The sequence below is a fragment of the Squalius cephalus genome, assembly GCF_949319135.1.
Source record: "Squalius cephalus genome assembly, chromosome: 19".
Taxonomy (NCBI): Eukaryota; Metazoa; Chordata; class Actinopteri; order Cypriniformes; family Leuciscidae; genus Squalius; species Squalius cephalus.
In genome coordinates, this window is record NC_137140.1 from 21,695,257 (window position 1) to 21,723,247 (window position 27,991).

The following is a 27,991-nucleotide window of genomic DNA, read 5'->3' on the forward strand; positions in this document are numbered from 1 at the left end:
CTCAAAAAAACAAACAAACATAGATAAAGAACATAAGCAAGTGTTACTGCGCTCACTTCAAAAGTGGCATTTTAATTCTCTAAATTGTGTACTTGGCATCCATAACTCTAATGTAAATAACATTTGCAGTTTCTTTCCATTCAGTCAATACAAGGCTAACACAACTTGGTTTCACCAAAGGCAAAAATCACTAACAAAAAGAGTAAAAACCGCAGGACAAACATGGAGATTGCAAAAAAAAGTTTGAAGGTTCTCTCAATCAGAGATGTGGTAATACTGCTATGGTTTGTGTGGAAGTGTCTCTCGTACTTCTTGTAAACAGCGATTTGTGAGTAATTCTAACCAGCTGAGAGAGAAAGGGGGGGTAAACACGACTGGCCAAATCATTTACTCCTTCCACTGAAGTACCTTGTTCTGAGCAGAAACGTGAGAAGGCAACACGTTCGGTTTAGCACTGATAATGGATTCATAAATATCCCTTTGGGTCACAGTCCTCGTCTCAAACAGATACAGATGAAACCTTGAAGTCTGGCTCTCTCTCTTTCTTATTGTGTCTGAGAAATGAGCATAACTGAGTTTATGAGAGGAAGCAGAGTCCGTAAGGAAGATCTAAAGTTTGATGTAGACTGACTGAACTTATCTCTCGACTCACGGCTATTGTTGGCAGGTGACAGTTGAAGTTTTCAATTTTAGAGACAAAACAATGTCGTAGTCACAGCCACATGAGCTATTAAGACAAAACATGCAGAAATGGCCTTAGGCTCATGTGCATGTCTTTGTGACTTGTGCTGATTTCATTTTAAGGTCAGCAGCTCTTGTTGGCTGTGAGAAGCAGAGAGAAGAGTGCGCTTCACACTCCTCCTGTCATTTCAACCGTTTATTTCATTCAGAGAGGACATGAACTGTACATTCTCACTAATCTCTCCTTTGAGATGCATGAAGGCACTTTGGTGCGATACAATACAAATTTCTGATTAATATCAAAATAAGTTAACATTGCAAAAGTGTCTCGTTCAGAAATACTGTCGTACTGACTATTCATCAACACTTATCAAAATAGTTTGTGCGACCCAAAGGAAATGCACAAATTGGTGAACTGAACAAGTGCTGCATTTCAGGGCACTTCATCGTACTCATAATAACAATAAAAACAAACGTACCAAAAAAATGAATTCTGTATCAGTACAACAAAGTAATAAACAATATTCAAAACAACAAGTGAATTCCAAAGGTAGAAGAGCGGGATCTTCTGTGTGTGTGTGTGTGTGTATATGTGTGTGTGTATTAGTATTTGTGCAGGATAGGCACTTTAACAGTCTTGATTTCCGCTATGTGTGAGGATTTCTGGATGATGCAGCTGGTGGTGGTGGCGGTGGCCGTGTCCTTCGGCTGAGCCAGGTTAGTTAGGGCCATGGCCGCGTTGATCTCCCTCCAGTATGTCTCGTCTTTCCTCTGTCCCTTCTCCTTCTGCATGCTTCTATTATAATATATATATGTTATATATATGTATGTAAGAATGATTCATTAACAGCCAAAGTTTAAAAGTTTAGACACACTTGACTAATGCTGCGTTCATGCCATGTCGTAATTACCGTAATTTCGTGACGGCAACTCGTGACATTCTACTTTGAGCTGTTCCTTGGACTGGGAATTATGCATTTTATTGCAACACTATCAACACCTAAATGAATCTGCAGTGGTCAGGTGGTACAAGTAGGAGCTCGGCGAAGAAGTGAACGCTTCTTACATATTGAAGTCTCTTAATTACGGTAATTACGACATGGCGTGAACGCACCTTAAAATAATGTGAAGGGCACTTATTGAATGTTTTTTTTTTTTTTTTTCATGTGCATGTCAGTTCCAGTCATACGCACCTGTCAAATTTATTTGATCCATGCTCCACAGTCTCTGTAAATTCAAGCACAGGACAAAGCCAGTGTCAATAACAAAACACTGTATCTTAAAACTGACAGATGTGACAAGCAGGCAAAGACAGAGTAAGACAGAAAGTAAACATTCGGATTTCGGAGGACTTGTTTATGTGTAGATTTGTGCTACTCTTGTGAATGGAGAGAGATGCTTCACTGACTGAGACTGTAGAGGCTTGTTTCCATTTACTCTGTGAATGGTGGAATCTTCCATATCCAGATGCTTGGCACAATAATAATGTGCTATTTGTTAAATGCAGAGGTCAGCAACACACTTAAGGCTAATTACTTAATGGTAATCACCAGTTCCTCTACCACACACACACACGCACAAGGGTTTATACTGACAAATTATACATTTATGTATTTAACCAAAAACAAATCTAACTGACTTATTCTTTACATTATGTTTGTGAATATAAAAATGAAATAATTGGCTTTTATATGATCACAGACGAAAACCACAATATTATATGGAAAATATTTATTATACTTCTATTTAGTTGCCTGTTTTTCAACACTTTTGTATGGAAGCCTGTTTCTGCCACGAAAACATTTATCATTTATCTCGCAATTCTGACTTTATTCCTCTCAGTTCCAATTTTAAATCTTGCAATTTTAAGTTAACATCTCACAATTGTTACTGTTTTTCCAAGAATTGTATGTTGATATCTCGCAATTTGGACTTTTTCATAATTGTGAGTTTATAACACACAATCACTTTATTTCTTGCAATTCCTAGTTTACATTTTGCAATTCTTACTTTTTCTCTGAATTGCAAGTTTATATAATTTTTAAGGGGTATCTCATTTTGTGTATCACAAATGCGTATTTTGTTCAAGAAAAATGTGGTACATTTCATTACATACAACTTGGGTTAATACATTCATATTAATGCATGAAATCACATTTACAAAATGAATATTTCATTCACTAAATGTATTTTGTGATCCATTCTGACACTTTGTCCACAAAATTAATCAGATGCAACCAAGTGATTTTGTTAAATATGATTTATTTTTGATATAATATTGAATGTTGAATTGATTTAATAAGGCTGTAAGTCTTAACTTGCAAGTACAAACTGCTCAAACTAATAAGTGTAGTAATGAAGTACTTTACTCCTCTAGACACAGGCATGTCTTTTTTTTCCCCCCACTTAATGTGCTCACCTAACCTTGCAATCTTGTAAAAGATATGTTACTGGACATGACAGTTATGGTTTAACATGTCTCACACTTTCATCTAGGATGAGTTTTACAGGCGCTGAATTCTCTAAATCCAGATCCAGGGTTTGGTTTTGAGTTAAACCTCATGCCTTTAGTCCGGATGTCTCGGTTCTCTCCCCTGAGGCAGCGCTTCTTATTCGTTCACCTCATCCCATCCCAAACCTTGTGCTCACACACACCCCTTGGATCCGGAACGGACATTGGAGTGCTGCCCGGACACCTGCAGGGCCAAACAGCACCTAATCATCCCCAACGGCTCGTCTGAGCCGGTGTTCAACTTGTTTTTCCTCAAAAACCATTCACATGTGCGCAGAATGGCAACTGGGTGTTGAGGAATGGCCAGCAGCGGGCCAGTACTGCCCGAGGCTGGCGTGAGGCTGATTGGGAAATATCCTGTTGTGCTCAGCGTGTTCAGTAATAGTTTTACACGGCTGAGAATGAGCGTGTTAGTCAGAATAACAGTGCGCTTCCCCTCTCGATACTCACAGATGTGTTTGGGGTTCAATTAACTGAACTGGAGTGTGTGATTGCGAAACAAGTAGTTCATGTGAAGATGGAACGATTAGAGATCCTCCGCCGGGAAATCTTGCCTTAATTCATCCAGTCTGAGTTAGATTTCTGTCAATATCTTCCTGAATTTTCCCATAATGTTCCTGTCACAAAATGTAATGTCTTTCATATTCTTTGAATGTAAATATGTGTCATCAGGTTCACTCAGCTGATGTCTTGTCAGGCACATGTTGTCCCCGAATCAGTTTTCTCTTTCTGTATTTACAGGATATGGTTGTTGTGGTTGTCTGTTCTCTGTTCTAGATAAGCTCTTGCTCTCCGAGGGTCTTTGATTTGATGCACTTGATACAAACAACAAAGCTAGATCTGTTTTTTGTCAAACGCAGGTATTCAGTCCGTAGCTACACATGCCATTATACCTTGAAATTATTACACTGTTTTTCCCCCAGTATTCAGCTCTTCCAAGTTTGCACTTTCCTTAGTCTCGTAACTGTCTCTTCTGTCTTGGACAAGTTCATTTATCAATGCTGTAATGATAAATACAAACAATACAGACTGCATATAAACTGCTACTGTGAAAATTCAGGTTGTAGGACTGAATATGAATTTGATTTGGACACCATTCAGATAGTGTGATAGAGTTGCTGTTTTTGTCTGACATTATTACCGCAGTGACAGTAGCTCAGTTTACTCTCTTGGCAGTTGTACGATTGGTTTCTATTGACGACCACTAGCCTAACAAATAAAGACAACCTTCTCCCATTCCTCACTCCTAAATCATGGTTGGTAATGGTATCTAATCTTCTAAATAACACAAATCTCCTGATGACCAGGAATAGAGGAAATGAAGGAGAGGGAAGAAAAGATGTGAAGCCACTAGAATATAAAAGATAGAATCAGTAGAAAAAAGAAATGGCAGTTATATCATTATAGAAATACACTATGTATGCAATGATGTTATACAGATCTTATATGATGAATGTTTTTAATTTCTGAATTAGAATTCAGTTTTTTGTAATCAAACATGACTAGTTGGTGTAACTGTCAGGAGGTTTTAATAAGGACAAAAATGTTGTGAAAGTCACCATGAAATCAGAGAAAGCTGCAGGTTGGAGTAATGGGTGTGCCAAAACTAACCCCTACCCCACATCCTAACAGTCAGCTTTCACAACCAATTGTAAAGACCTTTTCGGCAGGCCCATTATTCCGACCTGCAGATACCCACACTTGTATTTCATGGAATATTTAAGTATTTACTATAAACGATTAATCTGTAAACATTTTTTGTAAATGCATGTACCCTTGTAACCTTTAATCGAAATAACTTCTCCCTCTACAAAGGCATCTCTTTTCTGATGATGTGTTTACTTGCACGAGGACGGGACAACCTGTCTCTCACATGAGATAACGGCAATAGCAAACCACAATGATCCAACGATCAATTCCAGATGGACAAAATTAAATCCCGCCCTATGTTTTTCTTCTTTGTGAAGCCGATTTACTCGAATAAACATTACAATAGGTAAGAAAATATTATCACAACATTGACTAAAGCTGAAACCCTTGAAAAAATTGCTTGCTCAACATTTAAATAGTCTGGTTCAGTGGTCACAGTAAGCTGATCATGCAGCACGTTATCAGAGTTCCTCTAAAACCCTCCACTTCCCCCAGCTCCACCTGTCTAAATCTGCTACAGGATTTATGGATGTCTACTTTTGCAGCAGCAGCATATCTTACATGCTCACTGCAGCATGTCTGTGTATATATTGGCAGTAGCAAGTCCATACTTTCTCTGCATCAGAAGCAGCGTGTGTATCAGCTCCACCAAGACCAATACAACTATAACCTGGCTCTCGTTTTCATTTCCAATTTTGCTACAAATGTTTTTCTATTAATCTATTAGTCTACCTTTACATTGCTTTAATGCGTTACTATTTTAACATGTCATATTTCTGTCCCGTGCAGAATGAATCCAGCATTTATATGTAGATATCGCTTCCGAAACTTTACGAAATGAAATTGGTCGTCGGTCTTCTAGCAGCATGAAAAACAATAGTTTTATTCAATGGATTATACAGTTTAGGCTCGAAAGCAAGCCATGAACGCTCCCTTTACAATCACCAAATGCCGTCCGTTCATCGCGATCTCACAAAGTTCCGTTATAATCATTATAATTATAATCCGTTGTAAACTTGCATTGTGTCGACACTTTGCTAATGAGAGGTTTCGCAAGCCTGCGTAACTCAGCACTGACTCTGATTAAAAACACTGGCATTTTTGAACGGTGGATTCTGACTTACTTAAACACCTCTGGTTGGCCATTGCGTTTAAGAGGTCAACACAACTCTGTGATTGGCTACATTGCTCGCCTTTGCAAAAACACTTTGTAAATAGATACATTTGATGTTCTCCAGAGAGCAAACACAAATATGCACTAGAGCGTTTGACAAATCTGTTTCACCAAATTAGTATAACAGTATCAACAGAGGGTGCTCTTGCTTGCATTTGAGGGTTCTTAGCACATTCTAGCACCCCCGTAGAACCGGGCCTGTTAAGGGGGCTTGTCTGCATGCAACATCAAGCGACCTTCTTCAGAGAGCAGACTGTGACTCCACTCTCTCCCCAAGGAAAACACTCAGCTGAAAATTGGATGCGGACCTACTGCAATTTCCAAATGCTGCTGCCTAAAACATCTAAAACTCTGATTTTTTAAAAACAATGGCAATGCCAAAAAAATTATAAATTCTCTATAAATCAAACTGTGCTAGTTATTACTATTTTTCTGGTGTGTTTTTTTTTATCATCCTTTTTGCAGCGTTTGCTACTGAACGAAATTCTGACATGGCTCTGAGTCTGTTAGCTGTGAGTCGGGGGACTTGTATGATGCTCAATAAAACTGCTGCTAAAGAGGCCTGATGGGTTGAAAATCCCCAGTACACTTACCATCACCACAGGGAACAGGAAGAGAAAGAAAGTAGTGCTACAAATAAGACTTTTATATCTCTGCCAGGTACAGATAGAGCAGACCAGCAAACACCTGCCACAGATGTATGGGCTTGGTTCACTACTTACTGCTGCACAAACCAACACACACACACACACACACACACACACACACACACACACAATACATAATACACATATTACACACTGATGAACAAGAAATATAAAAATGCTTAAAGTGATAGTTCACCCAAAAATAAAAATTCTGCTCAACTATGACAACTCTCCGAATAGTTTAAAAATGTTAATGATTATGACAATATTAATGCATTTAGGATTGGTAGAGCAAGTATGGGCTTGCTACTGCCAATAGATTGGGAGACAAGCTGCCATAAGATATTCTGCTGCTGCATGAATAGGCATTAGGCCTAGATAAATCCTGTTTAAATCTAGACAGGTGGAGTTGGGGGAAGTGGAGGGTTTCTCTGAAAACATCCTGCAGGGTCAGCTTACACTGAACCAGACAATTTAAAGGTTGAGCAAGTAAGCTCATTGCTGCAGGATCAGCAGAGCAAATTAGCTTGTGCCATGTAGTAATGATAATGCTTGCTGATTATGCTTGCATGTAAGGACTTATTCAGCCTGTGTGTTCTAGAGTTTCATGACTGATCTAGTTATTTATTTACTCATCCTCATGTCATTTTAAACCTTGTTTGACTGACTTTCCTGTATGGAACAAAAAAGAAGTGTGTTTATATTGTTTTTATCCATATAATGAAAGTCATTGCGGTTAAAAACCACATTGGACCCCTTTTTTATTTTCTTTATCAAAATGTCTACTTTTGTGTTGCACCGAGGAAAGAAAGTCATACATGTGGCCTTCTCATTGTCTAACACAGAGAACACATTGATCTTTCTGTCCCTGGATTGCAAAGGTTTGCCAGAAGAACAAAACTTGAAATCAATGGTAGCTTTTGAATCGTTCATATATACAGTTGAATATGGTATGAAAACTCTATAGGGATGGCTGAATGGACATTGGCGGCGTGGGCGATTGTGTAAACTATTGCAGAATGGTCTGTTTCTGTGCAAACTCTCAATGAGCGATCACAACTGAGACAGAATGGCATCATGGTTGGCATGTCAAAGCAGAATGGGCTGGAATTATACCTCCATCCATCCGTTCATTTGTTCTTTTGATCGTCCATCTATCAGCTGTTTGAAGAGAAGTGACAAATGGAATCTGGGCAAGATGTCATAGCTTTTTGGCTTCGGAGCCACGCAGATGAGAATGGAAAATACGTCAATGTCACTCTGGTGACTGAGTGTGGCACGTACTGCTTTAAAGCCATTGAGACACATCCCGGCATGTAGAACAAAGAAAGGCGGTTATTAATTCAATAAGGTAACTTGCTAAAATTAGTGAACATCAGAAAATGGCTGGCGATGAATTTGTCACATTTGGAGAAATCAGAAAAGTCTGCTCTGTTTTCTCAAACCCATGACCATAATCCCTGCCTGTTTTTACTGATTTATAAAATAGCAGTCACATCTTTCACAGCCTTTAAAATAAAGGAGAGGAAAATTGGTTCTGCCCAAAGCAGACAGACATCATCAGTTCTTGGTGTCTCATTTTTACAACGGGCGTCCAATGTGTGCATGAGAAAAATGAACGTTGTTCTTTAATAATGTCATAGAAGGCCTGTGAATGATGTTAAGATGAAGCTGGCATGTGTCATCTTAGCTCTGCCAGCTCTTCCCTCACTAGCTGTCCGGGATGGCAATAATCAACATCCATGCCATCCCTCTGTCTCGCTCTCTCTTTTGAGCGCGTCTCTTCTGGTCACTCTCTAGATAAATCCATCTCAAACAGTTTGAGTTTGTCTTTTGGTTTGCTTCCATTTTTCTGACTGTTTCCTGTGATCATCATTTCTGTTCTGTTTCTCTCTTCAACTCGTCTCTGACGTTCACAGGTTTTTTTTTTAAGCCTAATGTCTTGGTTCTTGTTTTCCCATTGCCTTCCCAGATCATACTTTTGGTTGAGGTTTCTCTCCCTGTAATGACCGTCTTTAAACAGCAGCCCCATTACTGACTCCGTTCTTCCATTCTCTCCATTCCATTCACGTTTATCAGTAATCGCTGCACTATAAATATCCATGATTTCTGGGTCAGGGTGGTTGGAAGAGGCATGAGGCCCAACAGAAGAGTGAAGAATGATAGTGATTCTTTGCACATGACATGTTCTCGTAATATTTAAAAACTCTCCCTGGTGAAAAACACAACAGTCTGGACACACTGTTGGACTTCCTTTTCTCTGAGCCTTTGAATCACAGCACATTAATCTGTGATGGATCAAACTGAGTTGAGGGTGCTGACATGTTCTGGGCTGTGAATTTGACTGGTGGGCAGAAAGAACAACCAAACAGTGGCAATACTGTATGGGGGTAAACAGGGTGAGAGAGAGACAGACAGAAAAGCATATTTCAGCATCATGGACACGGCCACTCATAAACCGTTGAAGCTCATCCTAAGACAGATTTTATTTCATACTTTTAGGATTTCTTTGGGTCTGCACAGCAGATGACAAACAATAACGGTCTGATCACGGCCAAAATAAAGCAGCTGCCACCAATGGCACTTTCAGCTTCAGCATCGGTGTGTGAAATGTGTTAAATCTTGCCCTCATTTTGTATTTACCAGTCAGAATAAACAAATCACCACAACAAAAACTCTACCAGCCAAATAACAGAACAGTCTGTACCAGGGTCACAAATTAACTAGGTTATGGGGGAAAATGCAACAGAAATTGACAAATGTTTCAAATGGGGGGTCAAAATGACCCCGTAGTCAACTAATCTGTTGTTTTATTGTGTTATGTAACATTATATGCTACTTTAGGGCTATGTAGTGATGGGTTATAGGCAGGGGTGCACATGACTGGTGCGCATGCATGGTAAAAAATAAACAATGCCCAGCCGAAAACGTGGAGGGAAGCGCTTTTGAGTTCCAACATTTTTGGGGACAGGGACAAGTTTACTTACTGGAGTAGGATTTTTCTCCATCTCTGTTGGCGAAATCTGATGGCAATCATGATGTTAAAAGTGTTCATTAATTATTAGGGGTGCAACGGATCGCAGTTGATCCATGATCCGTACGGACCAGTCCCCATGGTTCGGCACGCATATGATTTGCGGATTAAATGCTAAGTTTAACCACCATAGTGTGAAAGTTTATCGTTTGGACGTGTTTTACCTTGCCAATTTACACATTCAAATGATTTTAAACATGGAAGAAGAGGCAAAAATCAGGACTTGATCAGCACATCCTCACACACCCGAAGCGCGCACACGCACGCAGAGAGAGAGAGAGAGAGAGTTTCAGACAGTGTTTGAACACTGAATTGATTCCTCTTTCGCATTTACTTGTGCTTGAATGAACACAAACACAAAATGATGTCAAAATACCCTTCTTAGCAAGTATTCTCTCGGCTATGTCATAAGTGAACAGTTGAGAAAAAAAAATGTTAGTGTGTCAGAATATTCGGTCTGTGCATTAGATCTTAAAGTGACAACAGCCTAAAATTCTGCCTGTTGTCTGTGCCATTAATGTTAATAGAATTTAAAAAAACATCATCATCATCATCATCATCATCTACCATGTTAGAGAGATAAGAAGAAAGTGATGACTACAGCTTGTAGGATAAGTGTGCCGCCTACAGTTTGAGTACCAAGCATCTCCAGGTGCTCCCTTGAGAACCAGACCAAAAATAGGTTACAGACACTGCAGCTGTCTGATTATTTTTATATTCACTGTCTCAAACATATGCTGTTGCATATGTAGCTATTTTGGGGTGTTTTTTTCATAAAAATAATTAGTCAACTTTGAAAAACACAATCACAACTCTGACAGGAGACAGTAGAGAGAGTCTGTCTGTCTAAAAATTACAGTTAATTCAGTGTTTGTGTAATTATATCTTGTACATTTGTTTTATAGCTACTTTTCACATTAAAACAACAGATTAATTGTAGTATTTAACTTAAATGGATGGCGATACACCTTAAAATCAATTCCAGGGGGGGAATATTTAAGCCCTTAAAGGGAATATGAATAAACCAAAAATTTAAATTCTGTCATCGTTCTGTCATCACACTCATGTCGTTCCAAACTGGTATGACATTCTTTCTTCTGTGGAACATAAAAGAAGATTTTGAGAAATGTCTCAGTGTGTCTTTGTCCATACGATGAAGTCAATGGTAAACAAAACTGTTTTTTTTTTTTTTTAAATGTTTCTTTTTGGGAACAGTTCATTTCTGACACTGATCTGTACATGATCAAGGAAACGCTATAGAAAAGAGATTTTGTTGGCAGGTATATTTCATCATCTCTCAGAGGAATCCAGTCTTGACCATTAACAAGAGGTCATCCATTGGCTTCCTGTTCTGGATACGGACGTGTGGATCTGCTATTTGCTAATGGCTGGACGATTGATTCCGATCTCTCACCCTATCAGTCCCTATAAAAGTTGCACAAACAGACTTCAAACACGCTAGCGAGAGAACATAGCACACCACTGAGGTATTACAGACGGTATCTGCATCCTGACGTATTTCAGGAAGAGAGACAGAGGGACGAAGAGAAGGAGAGAGAGAGAGACGGGCTCATGCTGAAAGCATTTGCCTAAAGTATTATCAGACGTAGATAAGGCTCCATCTAGAACGCATCACAAACCTTTTTCAGCTCCAATAAAATTCAGTTTCGCTTCAGCTTTAGTGTCATTCCAAAATGGAAAAACAATTAAAAGCAAGCAACTTTGGAATCATTGCAAATGATTTTGCCAAATGGAAAATCTTGTTTTGATCTCGTATTACATGTTTCTTTTGCAAGTGAATTCTGCCCAGAGATGACAACAGAATTGCTTTCAACCGCAACCTTAGGGAAAAAACAGTGAGTGTAATATAACAATGTTTGAAAGTGTTTTCTGAACTAAATAATGATTGCAGACTTGATCCAGAAAATACATAGTGAAATGAATTGCTATGATGTTCCTTCAACTTCAAGGTTTGCTCACACGCACATTCTCTCTCTTTATCATGTGCTCTTTGATTCTCCGATTTCTATTTTCATCTGTTAATCTATTCTTGTGAAACTGCCTCTTTTTGTTTTCCCCCTTCACACAAAACTTTACTTTCCAAGTTAGACAAAAACACAGGCCCTGCTGTACTCTTTCTGATGCTCTGAGTCTTAGATTTTATAGCCATTAGGTTCTCCACACTCATCTAATAGTCTCCCATTCATTCACTGTTTCTTTCCTCCTGTCTGCTATCTATTCTCACATGAAAGCTGCCAGAGCTGTGTGTGTCTGTTTACACCTCTCCTCCGTACAGTCATCGCAATTCACATACACTCACTTTTCAAGTGTGGCTATTTGCAATTCATCACGATATATTGCTCTTGAGCTTCAGCAACAGTTTATACACAGAGCGGTGCCGAGAGACTAAGAATTCAGTTTTTGGGGAAAGTTTTGAACTTAATCAAATAAGTTACAAATGGCTCCAAAAAAGATGAACCAAAACACATCCAACAGTGTCTGGATACACGCAGAATATTGTAATAAAATAATACATTTATTAATGCTACAAAGAGGATGCTTACTTGCTTTTCAAGACTTACTAAACCTACTGAGAATACTAATTAAAACATTAATTAAAAGGTTTTTATATTTAACTTGTTTATAATGATTATTTATCATAATTATTCATTATACTGTAAAAAGTTTAATAAATAACTATTAAATGTAAAGCCATGAAAATAATATTCCAAAAGCTAGTGGTTCTCTTAGTATTGTGAGTTTCTCTCTATTTGTGGATATCCATTTGAGTTGTACACTTTCTCATTATTGTGCATTATTCAGTTTTCCCCCTCTCTTTTACCTTGCATCCCTCATTTCCAGCACATCTCTCCTTTCTTCCTCTCCTTCTCCCTTCATCTTTCTTTTCTCCACCTTTCACTTCTCTCAACATTCTCTCCTCTCATCCTCTGGTGATGGATGATGAGATCCCATCCTGACAACTGCAACCCAGAGTCTGAAGCAAATCTTGAAATGACCTCAACACACCTGTCTGAAAGTTTCTAGTATGCCTGTAAGAGCTTGAGTCGCTGCTTCAGGTGTGTGTAATTGGGGCTGGAGCTGAACTCTAGCAGGGGTTGTTTATTCTGCTTTTGCATATTACATGCAAAACGGTTTTAAACAGCATTTTGGCAATTATTTTATAATTATCATTAATGCAGCTCATTATATTATAATCCATCCCTTGTCCAATGTAAGGGTTGTGGGGATGTTGGAGAATTTATTTTTATTTGAAATAGTGACCAGTTACAGGGCCTAAAATATATAATTCAAATATATTTCAACTTACAGTTTTAATGTTGATTTAAAAAAGGCCATGGGAATGTTATCCCAGACAGCAACAAAGTGTCGGCCCAGATCCGGCCCACATCTGGTACACGTGGAATTCATTGTGTATGTATGAGAATGTGGTATATATTTACTACTAAAATAACTCAATCTAATGGTGAAGTCTAATATTACAGTATTGAAGTTAGAGATGAAATAAAGATGTTTTCATAAGTGTTTTCTGCCGTTTGAGATGTGCACTGTAGAGCTGGATCAGTCATTGTCCTGCTGCTCTGTGGTCAGCAATCGTAAATCCCACAGTTCAGCATGTACTCTTTAACTGACATATCCCTGCCAGGCTGTTTCTCTAAATTACACATCCCTCCCCCAGCACTGTATGTCTCTGTCAAACAACGCTAAAATATGTTAGCCAAAGCCTGTCGTGCTTTGAGAGTCTGATACCATTAAAAGGTTTGAAAGTCTCTCTTACTCTCAATGTTTTTATGTAGCCTACTGTATGTGGTTGGATGTGTAGTACAACTGCAAAAACAGCAATAAAAGTGTGCTGCATGTTTCCAGCTGTACACACACATGGCTGTCAATCATCAGATGAACAGCAGGCCCTGCACAATAATAATGCCTGAATTTACGTGCTCCCACTCTGTTGCATGTTTAGGGTGAATTGCTCACCTACTGTGCCTCTGAATGCAGTGAGGCTGGCCTGAAATGTGCTCTGATGTTTGTAAGTTGGAGAGATTGTACTTTTCTTGGACAATGACTTTTAAAGTATTTTCTTTTGGTGGCTTTAGTCCAATGAGTTTGCAGGACTCTTATAAGTGACTGGCACCTATGAGCCCCGGTGGCCTTGTCAAGCCTCTCTGTTTTCATTTAACATATTTCTGCCTCCTGTCTCGGTTTAATGTCCACTGACCTTGAGAAAGAAGGTCTTTTCATGTCGTAAAACACAGGTGACATTTTTGGTTCTGTGAAGAAATATTTCCCACAGAGCACAGCTGACACACTAAAGCACAGCAAAAAGACTGATTGGAAAAAGAGAACCATAAAATTTCTGGACTTTTTTACTCTTATTACAGAATTTCTCCTTTTTACATTTCTGGGCATTGGAGGAGAATGCTTAACAATATAAAAACTGAACTTTATCATATCACCACCATAGCGTTGTCTCCCATATCCAGCTTTAAATAAATGGCAAAAGGACTGGTCCACACTGCAGTTTATTCTGGACAAAAACCCCATACTTGTACGCAGTATGATGGAAGCGTCTGACTGACTTGTAAATCAATCAATCAATCACTATTTTTATGTGGCTTTTTTTTTAGGGGTTTAGGGAACATTTGGCGGAACTTTTCTGCTATATATTTATAGAAGTACATTTAGTTAAATTGCTCAAACACAACTATAATCATCTAATTTAGAAGAAATCCTCATAAATATCCTCAATACAACACACCATTAAAAAATTTGGGGTCTATAAGATATTTGAATGTTTTTGAAAGAAGTCTCTTATGCTCACCAGGGCTTTTTTTTTTTGATCGAAAATAAAAGTAAAAATCATAATTTTGTGAAATATTATTACAATTTAAAAGAACTGCTTCCTATTTTAAAATGTAATTTATTTATGTGATGGCAAAGCTGAATTTTCAGCAGCCTTTACTCCAGGCTTCAGTGTCACAAGATCCTTCAGAAAATCATTCTAATATGCCGAATTTAGTGCACAAGAAACATTCCTCATTATTATCAATGCTGAAAACAGTTGTGCTGTTTACATTTTTTCGTGGAAACCATGGTATATTTTTTTTTTCCAAGATTCTTTGATGAACAAGAAAGTTCAAAAGAACAGCTGAATAAAAGTATTACTTTCTTTAAAAAAAACTTATTGACCCCAAAATTGTAATGGGTAGCATTTCAAAAACCCTCAGTCAGATTTAAATATTGAAATATCACTTTCATCTCATTCATTTGTTTACTGAAGCATATCATATATTCATAAACCCCTCAACTGACGCATAAGTTACAATAACTGGATCACAAGGACCCTGTTGAAAGCAAAATGAGGACAAATAACATCGCTCTAGAGTAAACGGTGCTCTTTCTTTGTGGCTCATGAGATTCCTGCACAACCAGCCCCTGATGCAACCTGTGAAAATACAGCTAAAGCGCTAGACAACGTTCTGAGAAATATTTTCCTGCATGCTCTCACTTTACTGCGAGCTCTCATCTGCTCTGAGAGTGCGGCATATTGATCTATATCATACAGGACGGCCCTAAACCCAATACCACGCATGCAGGGAAAACACGGAGTGAGATTCCTGCCATTAAATATCCCATTAAAGTGCAATTTGACATAAAATCCCTGGCATGCACCCTGGAATTCTCTCGCTTCTTGTTTTCAATGAAACTCCCATCAGGGTTCCTGTTGCGCTTTATTTCGTATTTTTCTTACACAATGGCCTCTTTAGTTTTCCATCAGAGGGTTTGAGGCTTAGCTGGCCCGACAGCTCCTTTGCCACGTCTGATCTCTGAAACTTCAAGTGAGGAGTGATAGAAAGGAGGAGAGAGCTCCTTTAGATCCAATTTGTTCCATTAAGCTACATTTAACCGGTGGATTCTGAGATGCCACTTTGGTTTAAAGACGTCTGGGCTAAAACATTAGCAGATTGGCTAACACAGTGTAGAGACAGACAGACAGACAGACATCTGGTTTAAAAAAAAGAAAACAGAGCGTAGTTCTAAAATTTCAACCTTATGCCATATTAATCTGAAACTTGAGGAATGTTTTGTATGAAGATATTCTGGAACGCAGAAAGAACAAAAATGGAAGGAAAGTGAATAGCAGAGAATAAAAGAGAGAGAAACCATAGGAGGAAATGATGCAAACCCCTTTTCTCCAGTAATAAGATTGAATGACAAATTCAATATCAGTTTAATTCAGCGTTTATTGCTGTATTTCATTCTGATTGATCCCTTATTCGCTGTTGCACAACTGTTGCTGTGTATGATCCTGTGCTTCTAAACCTTTCTTCTGGCATATACTCGCACGCAAAATGACAAACAGACCATCTACCTGACAAAGCCATCAGAGTCCTTAGCCAGGAAATGGTATTTACCATGAAAGCCTCATAAATATCCATTAAGAGTATAACTGCGTTTAGGAAAGAACTGATTAAAGATGAAATAAACAACAAAACACACTAAAGCTCTTTCTCATTGTCTCTCTCAGCAGGTGTCTACACAAGCAACCTCGACTTCACATAGCGCGCAGGGAGTTTAAACGTTGGTCCAAAAGGTAGTTAGCAACAGCTTTTGGGTTTGAAGAGAATTCCAGCATTTTGTTCCTCAGCTCCGAGATAATGCAAACCATGTTTGTCAGTAAGAAATGGCAAAATAAAATGAGAAACAAAGTAAAACAAAGACTGCACGGCGAGATCCGAGAGTCTTGATGTGAACAACATTATGTAAGCGAAGAAGTGAGGAGCAAACAATGTTATCAGTTATGAATCCTGTCTGGACAAAGACGCAGTGTCCTGACCTGAAGAAACCCAGCGGTTCCTTATCGAGGAGAAGAGAGCGAACACATGCGCTCGCAGGCCTTAGTCGTCGACACAGTATCTCACATAAATTCCTACGAATGATCAATAGGGGCTGACATTCTTCCAGATGATGATGAACAGGGCTTAAATAATTGCCAGAACTCTCCTGAAGCATATTTGTCATTTTGGATTGTCCAAAAGATTTGTGATAACATCACAAACACCTGGAGGACTTGAACAGCACATGGGAGCAAACACAGCCGACTGTGAGACTGCAGACGCTCCCTCACGTGACACGCCGAACCAACGTTGACCTCAAACAGACGAGTTAGAGAGTCCTAAACTATGGTGGAGCTTGCCTTTTTTTGTTAAATGAGAAAGCCTGGGTTAGGTGAAAGCTCTTGAAAGCGAATAAAGCCATTATCAAGCAGCTGCAAGGAGGAAATTGACACAAAATGGCAATTTATTTATTTACTTACTTATTATATGCTGTTTATTTTCCAAATACTCTCACTAAATAATACAAGTACGCTACCATACAAAAATTTGGGGTCGGTAAGATCATTTAATGTTTTGGAAAGAAGTCTCTTATGCTCACCAATGCTGCATTTTATTTGATCAAAAAATTATAATAATGGTTTCTCTTTATATAGTCTATATTTTAAAATATAATTTATTTTTGTGGTGGCAAAGCTGAATTTTCAGCATCATTACATTTCTTATTATAATCAATGTTGAAAACAGCTGTGCTGCTTAATATTTTTGTCCCCTAACCCTAAACCTACTCCTAAAACTATACCCTCATGAACGCTGTTTTGATCAGAGACTTGTTGACATGAACTCAAAACTTTGTTGAATGTGTGTGTGTAATACTGAAAAAAGAATGAGAGAGAGAGCATGAAGATGGAGGAGAGAGAATAACTGTCACAATGATTAAAGAAGTAATGATAGTTAATGGGCTGAAGACTAAACCAGTATGAGCTAAGTTTACTCTACAGTACGTTCTACTTCATTGCAAGTTCAAATCTAAACTTGCATGACCTAAAACGTTTTATCAAAAGTACAAAGCATAATATAAAAGCACAAATTCTTTGAACTATTGAACTGCAATATTTTTAACATACTAGTATTTTCATACTATTAAAAACATATTTACAAATGTCAAGATTAAATTAAATGATTTATATGTGAGAGAGAGAATAGAGAAACAAATGACCCCTCTGTGACTCTACTTGTAGAACAAGAAGCCAAAATCATACATGGATTCAGACACAGCTGATACTGGGCTGATGAAACTGCTTCAAGATGCCCTTCTTCCTCTCTAAGAGCAAGAGAGACACACACACGGAGAAGGAAAGAATGTAAGACTGGCAGCAGCTCACCAGTCCTGTAGATAAAGTTGGCTTCTGCCTCTGAAGAAGATGGTGATAGCAGGTCTTCATCATACTCATTAGAGCTGAAAGAGCCTGAGTGGTTCCTCCTCCGCGCGTCCATTACGCCGTTGGCCACCATTACGTGACGGAGCGAGTCGTTAAGGTAACGGTGCAACAGGCTGCTCTTGTATTTGGGTGGCGACACATAGTCATCAGACAATGATGCGTCCGCAGCTGCTCGAAGACCCGCCCCCACGGCACCACCTTCCTTCTTGATGACGCTCTGGTACATCGGCTTATGAAACTCCCCGACCTGGGCCCGTGCTGCTGGGTCAACATCTGGATGTGATGCAGGATACATGAAAATATGTCAATACAAATTTGGAAAGACAGTTGGCAAAAAAAAAGAGAGAAGTGAACTATAAAACATCAATATTTTGATGTCCTGCCCTTTACACCTTCCCAGCAGGGAGAGACAAGGTCACATTTTGATTTTATCACCCTTCTCTTCTGCATGACCCCTCCAGCACATTGAAAACTCTTGCCTGGATTACACTCCTTGAAAACACGGGCCTCCCAAATGCAAGTGAGCGTGTAAGATCAAATTTTGTGCTGAGAGACTGATTACTGCTATACAGAGGGTGAAGTAGAGAAGGGTTGGATCTTTGAGCCTTCAATGGCCTCATTTGAGAAAGTATCCAAAAAAATTATCAAAAAGTTCAAAATCTATTCTTAGAAAATATGAAATATGAATATTTCAAACATACATGTGATAAACTAAAATGTGCAAAAAAAGTAAGAGCAAACATTTCGTTGCTTGAAATAAATGGCACCAACACTACCGTTCAAAATGTTGGTGTAAGATTTTTTTTAAAATAATAAATTATTCAGCAAAGTGACCGTAAAGATAAATAACTGTGAAAGAAAGTCTAGTTTCATTCTGATTTTTGGTAACAAAACTAATAAAAGTATCATCTTTCTCATCAAAACCCTTTGGACATTCCAATATCATATCTCAGCCTCGGAGAGAGTGTGTTAAGTTGATCTTTCCTTTCCGTTGATCATTCTTTAAAAATTAATCTCATATTATTTGCTCAGGCACCTGTAGTCCCATCAGTGATTCAATAAAGAACATAAATGAGAGACAGACATGTTTTATTACTGGATGATTTATGATTTTTAACTATTAGGGGCATTGATGCTGATTGTAATACAACAGCAGTTGGAAGGTCCAAAATGTTTTCTCTCAGATGACATTGCCCCCATGTAACAATTACTTTTGTTATCAAAAGTCAGAATAAAATCAGACCGTTTATCACTCGCAGTTCCACCATTTTTATTTATCTCTTGACTTGTCCTTGTGGTTTTCAGCACACTTTAAAGGGATAGTTCACCCTAAAATTAAACTTCTGTCATCTTTTACTCACCCTTAAGTTGTTCCAAACGTGTATGAATTTGAGGGTGTGTAAATGAGAAATTTTCATTTTTGGGTGAACTATCCCTTTAAATCATGGACTCTCAAATTCCTCTGAATTAGCAATTTCATCTTAAACTGTGTGTGTGGAATCTTTTTTGGTTTTGATTTACTCATTTGAGAAGGTCCATGGGCCAAATTACAATCGTTTTTTCAGCATTTAGAGCCACATCACTCACTCCACATCCTTAAAGTCAACATTTTTTAAAGATTGTTTTAGTGCACCCTTATTGTATACTACCTTGACAACCATTCCATAATGCAGGAAACAAAGGTAAACACAGTGGAGTTCACACAAACGCAATATTTCCTAGGATACAGGGTTAGGATTGCGTGAGTGAATGCCTCCTAAGTGAGCTAGGATTTCACTGCAAGGCTCTATCTTGACTCAAATGTGTGAAGAGTGTGTCTGAAGCTTAGATCTTCTGTGTAGCACATAATTACTGAGCTCAGACACGGGAACGACAGACCTGATGAAACGTCTGCGCAACAAAACTTTCCCTCTAAACAACCGAGACATTTCATATGCATAGTAAACAACTTGTACCATGTTCACAATATTTGAGTGAATCCCACAGAAAACATGTCAGAAGATAAGAAGATGACTTTTTTTATAACATCTCCCTTAATTTCTTTACTTTTGACCTTTTTGGTTTCATAATGTGTTGGTAATTCTCATTGTTCTCAAAAGTGAATCGTACTAAAATAGAGACATTTAGTACTACAATAATTGTGAAATATACTGTTTATACTTCTATTTTTTTATTTCTATTCTTTATTATTTCTCAATGTGTGTTGTGACCAAAAGATAATTCAAATATGTACAGCAAGACATATTTTTCCTCTAGAAATATTTCAATAGCCAAGTTTCCATCCAAGGTTTTTTGAGCAACAAGATTTAGCTCATCAAAATATTTACTGAAATACCTGATGGAACTGCTAATTATTGATAAAATTCCGCAAGTGTCAACGCTATCATTTTCCGTTTAAGTTGAGCACATAAATTCTATGACAAGTTTAGATTTGACCAGAAGGTGAAGGAATTAGAGGTCAAAGGTTAAGCCAGGCTGCTGACACGGCTCGTATGCTATTCAACAGTGTAAGAAAAGCGGGAAGTTATTTGTAGGATGAGACAGATGTGAGAGGCAAAGACTGGGCATTCCTCTTCTAACCACAGAGTGTGTGTCCTTCTCCAAGACATCTAATCAAGGCACCAAATACAGTGTGTGTGTTTGGAGGCCACTGTTAAGCACAGGGGGATGATAAGCGTTCTGACTGAATGTCTAAATGGCTGAATTGTGTGCGGATGCTTATGTTAAGCGATGCGGCCAACAAACATGCAGTCTGTCAGAGAGCCAACAACATCCCTGCAGTTGTAACGCCTGAGCATGTGAATTAGAGGAAAAAAGAAGGAAAACCGAGAGAACTTTAGATAGTAAGCTAGGATGTTTTTGTGTTTATGCATGTAAGTGCAAGATTGTGTGTGAGTGTTTGTGGTTGAGTCCTGACGCCCCATTGTGGTGTGTTAATCACAGTGTGCATGACTGTCTGTGGGCCTACGCGTCTGTCCGGTTCACTTAAACACAGAGGAGGATGAACACACGAACACTGCGCTCGACATACCCCGACCCTGATTTATGGCTCGGCTGCTATACGATGCTATAAAAATGTTTGGAGTGTTGCACTGACTGTAATAAAACATCTGCGTTTAAGCATCCTGTCTGGTATGTTTCAGCTACATGCTGAATGAAACCCCAAGCAGTTTCTTATAAATACCACAACACTTTATACCAATCAAATTTAGTACCAGGATAGGTGAATTTGTTTGTGCTTGTTTGTTTTAAAGAGCAGTTTTGTGTTTGTGTATATTCTCAAGCAGTGATTAACAGTGTTTATTGCAATATCTCTGCAACACATGTATGACTAAAAATGCACATTCTTAAAGGAACAGTTCATAAACAAAAATCCTGTCATCGTTTACTCACCCTCACTGACTTGAAAGAAGATATTTTGAAGGATGTTGTGATTGTTTTTGTCCATACAATTAAAGACAGCGGGGTCCAAAACAATATTGACTTTCATTATTTTTTTCAAAGATCTTCTTTTGTGTTTGACAGAAGAAAGTAAGTCATACAGGTTTGGAACAACATGAGGGTGAGTAAATAATGACAGGATTTTAATTTTTGGTTGAACTGTAGGTATGATTCAACACTATATCCACAACGAAAACTTTGTGACGACATGTTCCCCCCAATTTTCTTATTAGTGGTCAATTAATATGCACATTTCAGTGACTAATTGTTAAACTTTACATTCAGAAAAAATGGACAGTTCACCCAAGAATTTTGCCCATACAATGAAAGCCAGTGGGGTCAAAAACAACATTGGACCCCATTGACTTTCATTGTATTGACAAAAAACAGAGAAATATATTAAAATATCTTCTTTTGTGTTCAACAGAAGACAGAGAACCACACAGGCCTGGAACAACATGAGGGTGAGTAAATCATAACAGCATTTTCAATATTTGGTCTCACATTAAACTTTTTTAACTACTCATGTACTGTTTGAAGCCATTAACATTGAGTGAAACCATACTGACTCTTCTGTCTGCAAGTTGGGGAAAGCTATTCCGTGCTAAGTCACTTTATAGTATTTGTGCAATTCTTGCTAATTTCCTGACCAGCGATTTCTAATTAAAGTGGTTAAGACCATTAAAAGACGGATAAATATTTTGCCATTTTTGGCTTGTTAATCTTTTCATATGGTCCCCCACACTGTTAAATATGGTTTCAGCATCACATTGACACCTCTGTCTCTTGATAAATACAGTGTAAGAATCTTTAGGCTAGGTTGTTTTATGTGATTGTGTCATGATAAGAGTCTGTGTGTCGTACCATCAGAGCAGGAGTCATCACTGCTGACGCTCAGTCTTTCCGCGTTGCCCTGGACGTATTTGTTGTAGAGTTTGATCCTAAGGGCCCAACTCAAATCAGGCTGCCTAACTGTGTTCTTCAGCCGCCGTCGAGCATTTGCAAACCAGTTAGACACCTGTGAAAAGAAGGAGGCTGTTGAAATGGTATTGAGGAAAGTTTGACCAATAAATAAAAAGAATTCTGAATGCTCGAAAAAGACACAACAAATCTGTTTAACCTGTAGGCCTATCTTTTATTGATTCAGTTTTTCTCTCCTCTGTATGCCTATAAGTATCTGACAAACAGACATGCGTGTTTGGACTAAAAGACCCAGATTGTTTATTGGGACACTATGAAAACCAATAGGCTGATGCCACATGCAAATATCCTAGGAACACTGTGAACGTAACATTACTAAAGTTACGTTGATGAAGACCTGGGTGCTTATTCTGGCTTCTGCCACTCTCACCTAATAATATTCCTTTTCCTCTGCCCGACGTCTGTCTTTTTGCAATAAAAACATTCGCCCCAGCCTTCTCCATTTCACAGAGACCAGAGACCATTAGATGTTATACTAGGAAAACTTTTCATGCCTGATACACTTCAAGCCACTTATGACAGGCATTGTGCTGGGGCACCGCTTTGAAAAATGTTATTTAAGCCCTGAGTTTCCTGACCTCTGCTTTATATAAAGTTCTCAAAGGCCAACAGCCATATTTTTCCTTTTAAACAGGTCAGTGGAGGCCAGTAGTTTTTGGAGGAAGCATTGAGGTATCATACGATCAGGGCCAGTGCTGGGGCCCTCCTCGCTGAACGCGAGCAAATCCGAAAGCGAAAAGCGAGCACGCATTCGAAAGCGATTACAAATATATGAAATGCATGCATTTGCTGAACGTGATTTCGGCAGCCACTGCCCTCCCCTCTGCATACGCAGAAATACACTAGCAATGAGAAAAGTTCAGGTGTATCTTTGATCCTAAAGTTTGGAGATTTGTTCAGTCACAAAAGTCTTAAGATTATTTATCCACTGAAATTGAGCATCAGTTTTGTGTTTGTCAGTCCTTTTTCCATATTGCAGTGCAGTCTGCGCACTTTTTTTTTTTCTTTTTTTTTTAAATGGCTCCTTTTCATGATTATTAGAACCAGATCAAATTTTTAGGGTCATCCAGAATAGCATCTCCAGGCTGAGCCAATTCTTAACAAATTTAGAGAACATGTTTATGTCTTCATGTGTATATACAGAGACACAGACTGAGACAGATATGTACACAGAAACTGACACAAACTGGAAAACGCATATGTGAAGAGTTAAACACAAGCCATGTGTCTCTAAATTTAAATATATATTGGCTAAAAAAGAAGAAAATATTTTCTAGAGTAAACCTGAATTTGCTTGCAGCTTGTGTTTGGAATGAACACCTGCACCTTCATCTTATTGGAAAAAGAAAACTGTCATTTTAATAATCCTTCTGTCAAGAACCAGTAGCTCTTGGTAGCACGCTTATGGAAAGGTTGTGGAAAATGAACTTACTCACCTGCACAAGTGTCATTTGCGAGCCAAGCGCGAGAAGGATTTTCTCTGTTTTAGTGGGGTAAGGATTGTCCCGGTGTTTGTAGAGCCACTGTTTCAAAGGCCGGGCCATGTCCTGCAGAGCTTGCCGTTTATGCCGTACCTTTCCCGGGTTCTGACGAGACCTGTGGAAAAAAAAAAAAACAAGGCTACATAAATCTCATGACAATCATGTAAGACTTAAGAGTGGGCACTCATGTGGAGAAATTCCATAGGATTGATTTATTACATATTTTCCACAGAAAGAATGGTGTTTTTGTTCTAACTGACTTCTGTTTTATAGCCAGGAAATGAATCTATAAAGCAATATAAAAATATATTAATGAATAAATGAAACCCTTATTTGTATTATTATTATTATTTTGATGATCAATATGAAATCACAACCATCTATATCTAAATGTAACATGCCAGCATGCAGTTAGCAGACCAATAAGCTCAACAAGTTTTACAACTTTTTTTAACGTTACAAGTTATATATGGGAGATGCAAACAGTAAAATTGAAAATATGCGTAAAAATGTGTTTAATTTTCAGAGATATCGTAAGGGTTAATAGTCTTACACGAGGGCCTAATTTACGGTCATGCGCTGTGAAATGAGTATCATGCTATAATTAACTCTCCCCGTGAATGATTTTCACTCAGAATCAGTTTACAGTCTTGGCTGCAAAACGCAAAGACAATGCACTTAAATAAATGCATGTAATCCAACATGTACTCCGATAGTGACTGTAATAGTTTGAAAAAACTTTATAGGTAGGCTACTGAGAGGCAAGAAAGTTTGCAGAAACGAAATGTATAAAAGTCTTGGCAGTTACTTTTATTCTCAATCCACGTTAAACATCACAAACTTTCTTTAATAGTACTGTGCGCGTAAAGAGGGTTTTAATTAAAAACCATATTGCTGTAAAGAAAAGTTTTTGATGTGACAATACAGGTTCTTCAGATCAGTGTGATGGTGTCCTGGGACCGGGTTCCTGTAAGAACTGCTGCATATGCGTTTCCTCAAAGAACTAGAGAGTAAAATGTTCTTTGTGGGATTTAAAAATGTTCTCCTGTAGCATCAGGCTGTTAGTGGGGTTTTCTTCTAATCGGAACCTTTATTTTCAAGAGTGAACAGAAGCTGGTTATTTAAACCTGTAGATGTCAGTATGGCGCTGTTATATCACCCTGTTATCTTCCAAAAACCTGACTGCACATTTAACATATTTTCCCCCAACGCTCCGAGGTTCATGTTCAGCAAATATTTTCCTTGTAACCCAGATCTGTATTAACAACCTAAAGAAGTTTTTTCCTCCCTGTTCTCGATATCGGCGACACACACCTCTGTGTTTACATTAATAATTTTCATTAGCAGTGATATTCCCCTTGAGGCGAGCAGAGCGGCTGTAGTGTTATCCTATTGGCTCCGCTTACTCGCGCAAACGGACTTTCAATAAGCGCGAGCCAGACGCACCCGCAGCGGAGGATGTTTGCACAAGTTTTTCACAAGACATCACATTTAGCTTCGGTGTTGCTGTGTATCGCAGTCATATAATGAAGCACTGTGTTGTCTGCAAATAAAAAACAGGTTGAGGTAAACAGCTTAGGGCGGTGAGGCTGAACGCGCTGAGTTCGGAGGGCAAAGATGACATGGTTTCTTCTTGCGCCCTCACTACAAAAATATTCGTGATTGACTGGACCACACATACAGTTGAAGGGAATGTTTATTTATTAGTAACAGACCTGTACGTGTTTTAAATTTGCTACCGAACACGAATGACCTCATGTACCCGAACGACAAGCCCCTGCTAATTCAGCACCATCGACAGCGACTTAAATGAATTGTGAATATTAATTTCCTGCTATTCTCTTTTTGAAACCTCAACGTATCCTAGATAAGAAAGCGGCGAACAGGCTGTGAATTCAAACCAGATGCTCTCTAACCACAACTGAGCGCAAAATCTATGGAAAGAAAACAAAAAAAGACTATGAAAAGTCAAACAGTTGGACGAGCCACTGCTTTTCACCGCCGGCCTTAAAATTGAACAACTTGATGTTTATCTTTAATACGGTTATGTGCTGTCACGCGGTTAAAAGCATTAACAGCGTTAAAATGACCACATATGATTTAAACAGGCTTTCATTTATGTGTTAATGTGCTAAGTATCTTACCATACTTAGGCTAATTATCCCGTCATGAAAAATAAATGATGTGCAAAGCAGTTAGGCTATCATCTACTGCAAAAAAAAAAAAAAAAAAAAAAAAACTTACACATTTTGAAAACGTTTTAAAAGTCAAATCAAAGGGGTGCTAATGTGAACACCTGTTGATGGTCTAAAATTTATAAAGACTATTTCGAATGACTTAAAGGGACAGTTCACGCAAAAATTAACAATTTGTCATCATTTATTCACCCTCATGTTGTTCCAAACCTGTAAGAGTTTCTTTGTTCTAATGAACACAAAATGAGATATTTTGAAGAATTTTAGTAAGCAGACAACTGACGGGAAAAAGCCACTGAAGGGAAAAAAAATACTATGGAAGTCAATGGCTACCGTCAATGCCTGGTCACTAACATTCTTCAAAATATCTTCATTTGTGTTCAACAGAACAAAGACACTCTTGCAGGTTTGGAACAACATTGGGGTAACATTTGAGTAAATGGTGACAAAATATAATTTTTTGGGTGAACTATCCCTTTAAGCAAATCGAGATAATGGAAACAAAGATGTTAGCTACTTGATGAAACATGATTAAAATATTTTACAGTGCATCTTTGAAATCATTCATTTGCAGTAGGCTATTATAAGTGGAAGTTTATGCAGTAAGCATGTTCATGAACCTGCAGTACATTTTACAAACGACACTGAAGTTTCTGACATACCCGGATCTCCTGTGCCGGATGGCTGAGCTGTCTTTGATGACTGGGCTGCTGGAGAGCAGGTCCGGATGCTGTCCATCTATCACCTCTAAATAATTTCGACTGCTTCTTTCCACCTCATTCGCCTTCTCTTCGAATAAAACCTGGCTACTTAACTTATTAAACACAATTGTGTTCATCTTTGGTATATAAGTCCTTCTTTCCTCCTGTGTCAGTCCGCAGAAAGCGCCTTGGCCGCCGTGGGGATGTCCTACTCAACGGAGCCGCTGCGCCTTGACAAAATCCTGTGAAACAGAATAAAAGGACACTTGTCTTCACTATCATTCCTGAGTTGGCCCAAACATACATTTGTAAACATCATTTTCGGTAGGTGAAGACTACATTCAATTTCATTTAAAATAGCCTTAAGATCGCCTTAGCCAAAACAAAACACGCAAAACTCATTAAGCGCGTGAGTCTGAGACAGGCTCGAGCGAGGAATATTGACGGAATTTATATGTTTGAAACTTCTGTACAGTTTGGATTAAAATGTAATGTGTTCAGAATGAATGGTGCGTGTTTGACACTGGAATGTATACAATGTTGCGTTGACCGGTCTATTTCATAGACATGAATAACAAAATGTGTCTGTAAGGTATAGGCTACATTTTACATGTAAAAATGTTAGTTTTTTTTTTTTTTCAATGATGTGATAAAAGCGTTGTAACCGCACTTATCCATTTTTACATTTATTTAGGCTACATTCCTATGGAAAGAGGAAAAGATGTAGGACAAATCCATTGAGAGCGATGGAAATAAACCAAACTTTACGAATCATCCCTGTCACATAGTTAGAAAGACTGACGCGACAGTGAAAACATTTACAAGTCATAACTGAAACCAGTAGGCTGAATGAACGTACCTGAACGTTCCCCCTTCTGCGTCTTTCTGTAAAGTGTAATCCAGTTTCCCATTCCCTTTCACATGTTCTCCGCTCTAAAATCCTGTGCGCAAACCACACGAACCGCTTTCGCCTCTGTGCTTTATTCAAGCGCGCCCGGGAACATGAATACAGGACTCATCTCGTGTTTCCCAGCTGGCGGCTCAGACGGCGAACATACAGGGATTGTTTTATGCCGGTTTCGCCGGTCTGCAGGGGGAGGCTACCGGGAGACAGTCAGCCAGTGCAACAGTGTATATTCCCTTGTGTGGGTTCACGTCTGGAACGCGTCCATCACCCGACTGCATGACAGCTGTATTG

At 38.6% G+C, this 27,991-nt stretch overlaps 2 protein-coding genes across 4 annotated transcripts in view; one reads left to right on the top strand and one right to left on the bottom strand.

Annotated features, from left to right (window-relative positions):
- Positions 1–27,991, top strand: part of rab18a (RAB18A, member RAS oncogene family) — an 81,490-nt gene that overhangs the window by 26,442 nt on the left and 27,057 nt on the right. Inside the window, exons 8-9 of one of the 2 annotated variants that reach the window (XR_013819298.1) lie at positions 21,863–21,899; positions 26,967–27,117. The gene's annotated coding sequence lies outside the window, so the exon portion shown is untranslated. The remainder of the gene's footprint in view (positions 1–21,862; positions 21,900–26,966; positions 27,118–27,991) is intronic. The other variant, XR_013819299.1, reaches the window with a different exon arrangement.
- Positions 53–27,770, bottom strand: mkxa (mohawk homeobox a). 2 transcript variants are annotated; one of them, XM_079852082.1, is made up of 7 exons: positions 27,653–27,770; positions 26,755–27,035; positions 23,853–24,012; positions 22,300–22,453; positions 17,938–18,267; positions 1,875–1,908; positions 53–1,477 (listed from the first exon to the last, which is right to left on the bottom strand). In XM_079852082.1, exons 2-7 carry the CDS (start codon positions 26,928–26,930, stop codon positions 1,285–1,287), a joined length of 1,047 nt encoding a protein of 348 aa, XP_079708208.1. In that variant the 5' UTR covers positions 26,931–27,035; positions 27,653–27,770; the 3' UTR covers positions 53–1,284. The 2 variants fall into 2 exon arrangements, with proteins under 2 accessions (XP_079708208.1, XP_079708209.1); XM_079852083.1 differs by lacking the exon at positions 27,653–27,770 and having other exon boundaries at positions 53–1,474; positions 26,755–27,006.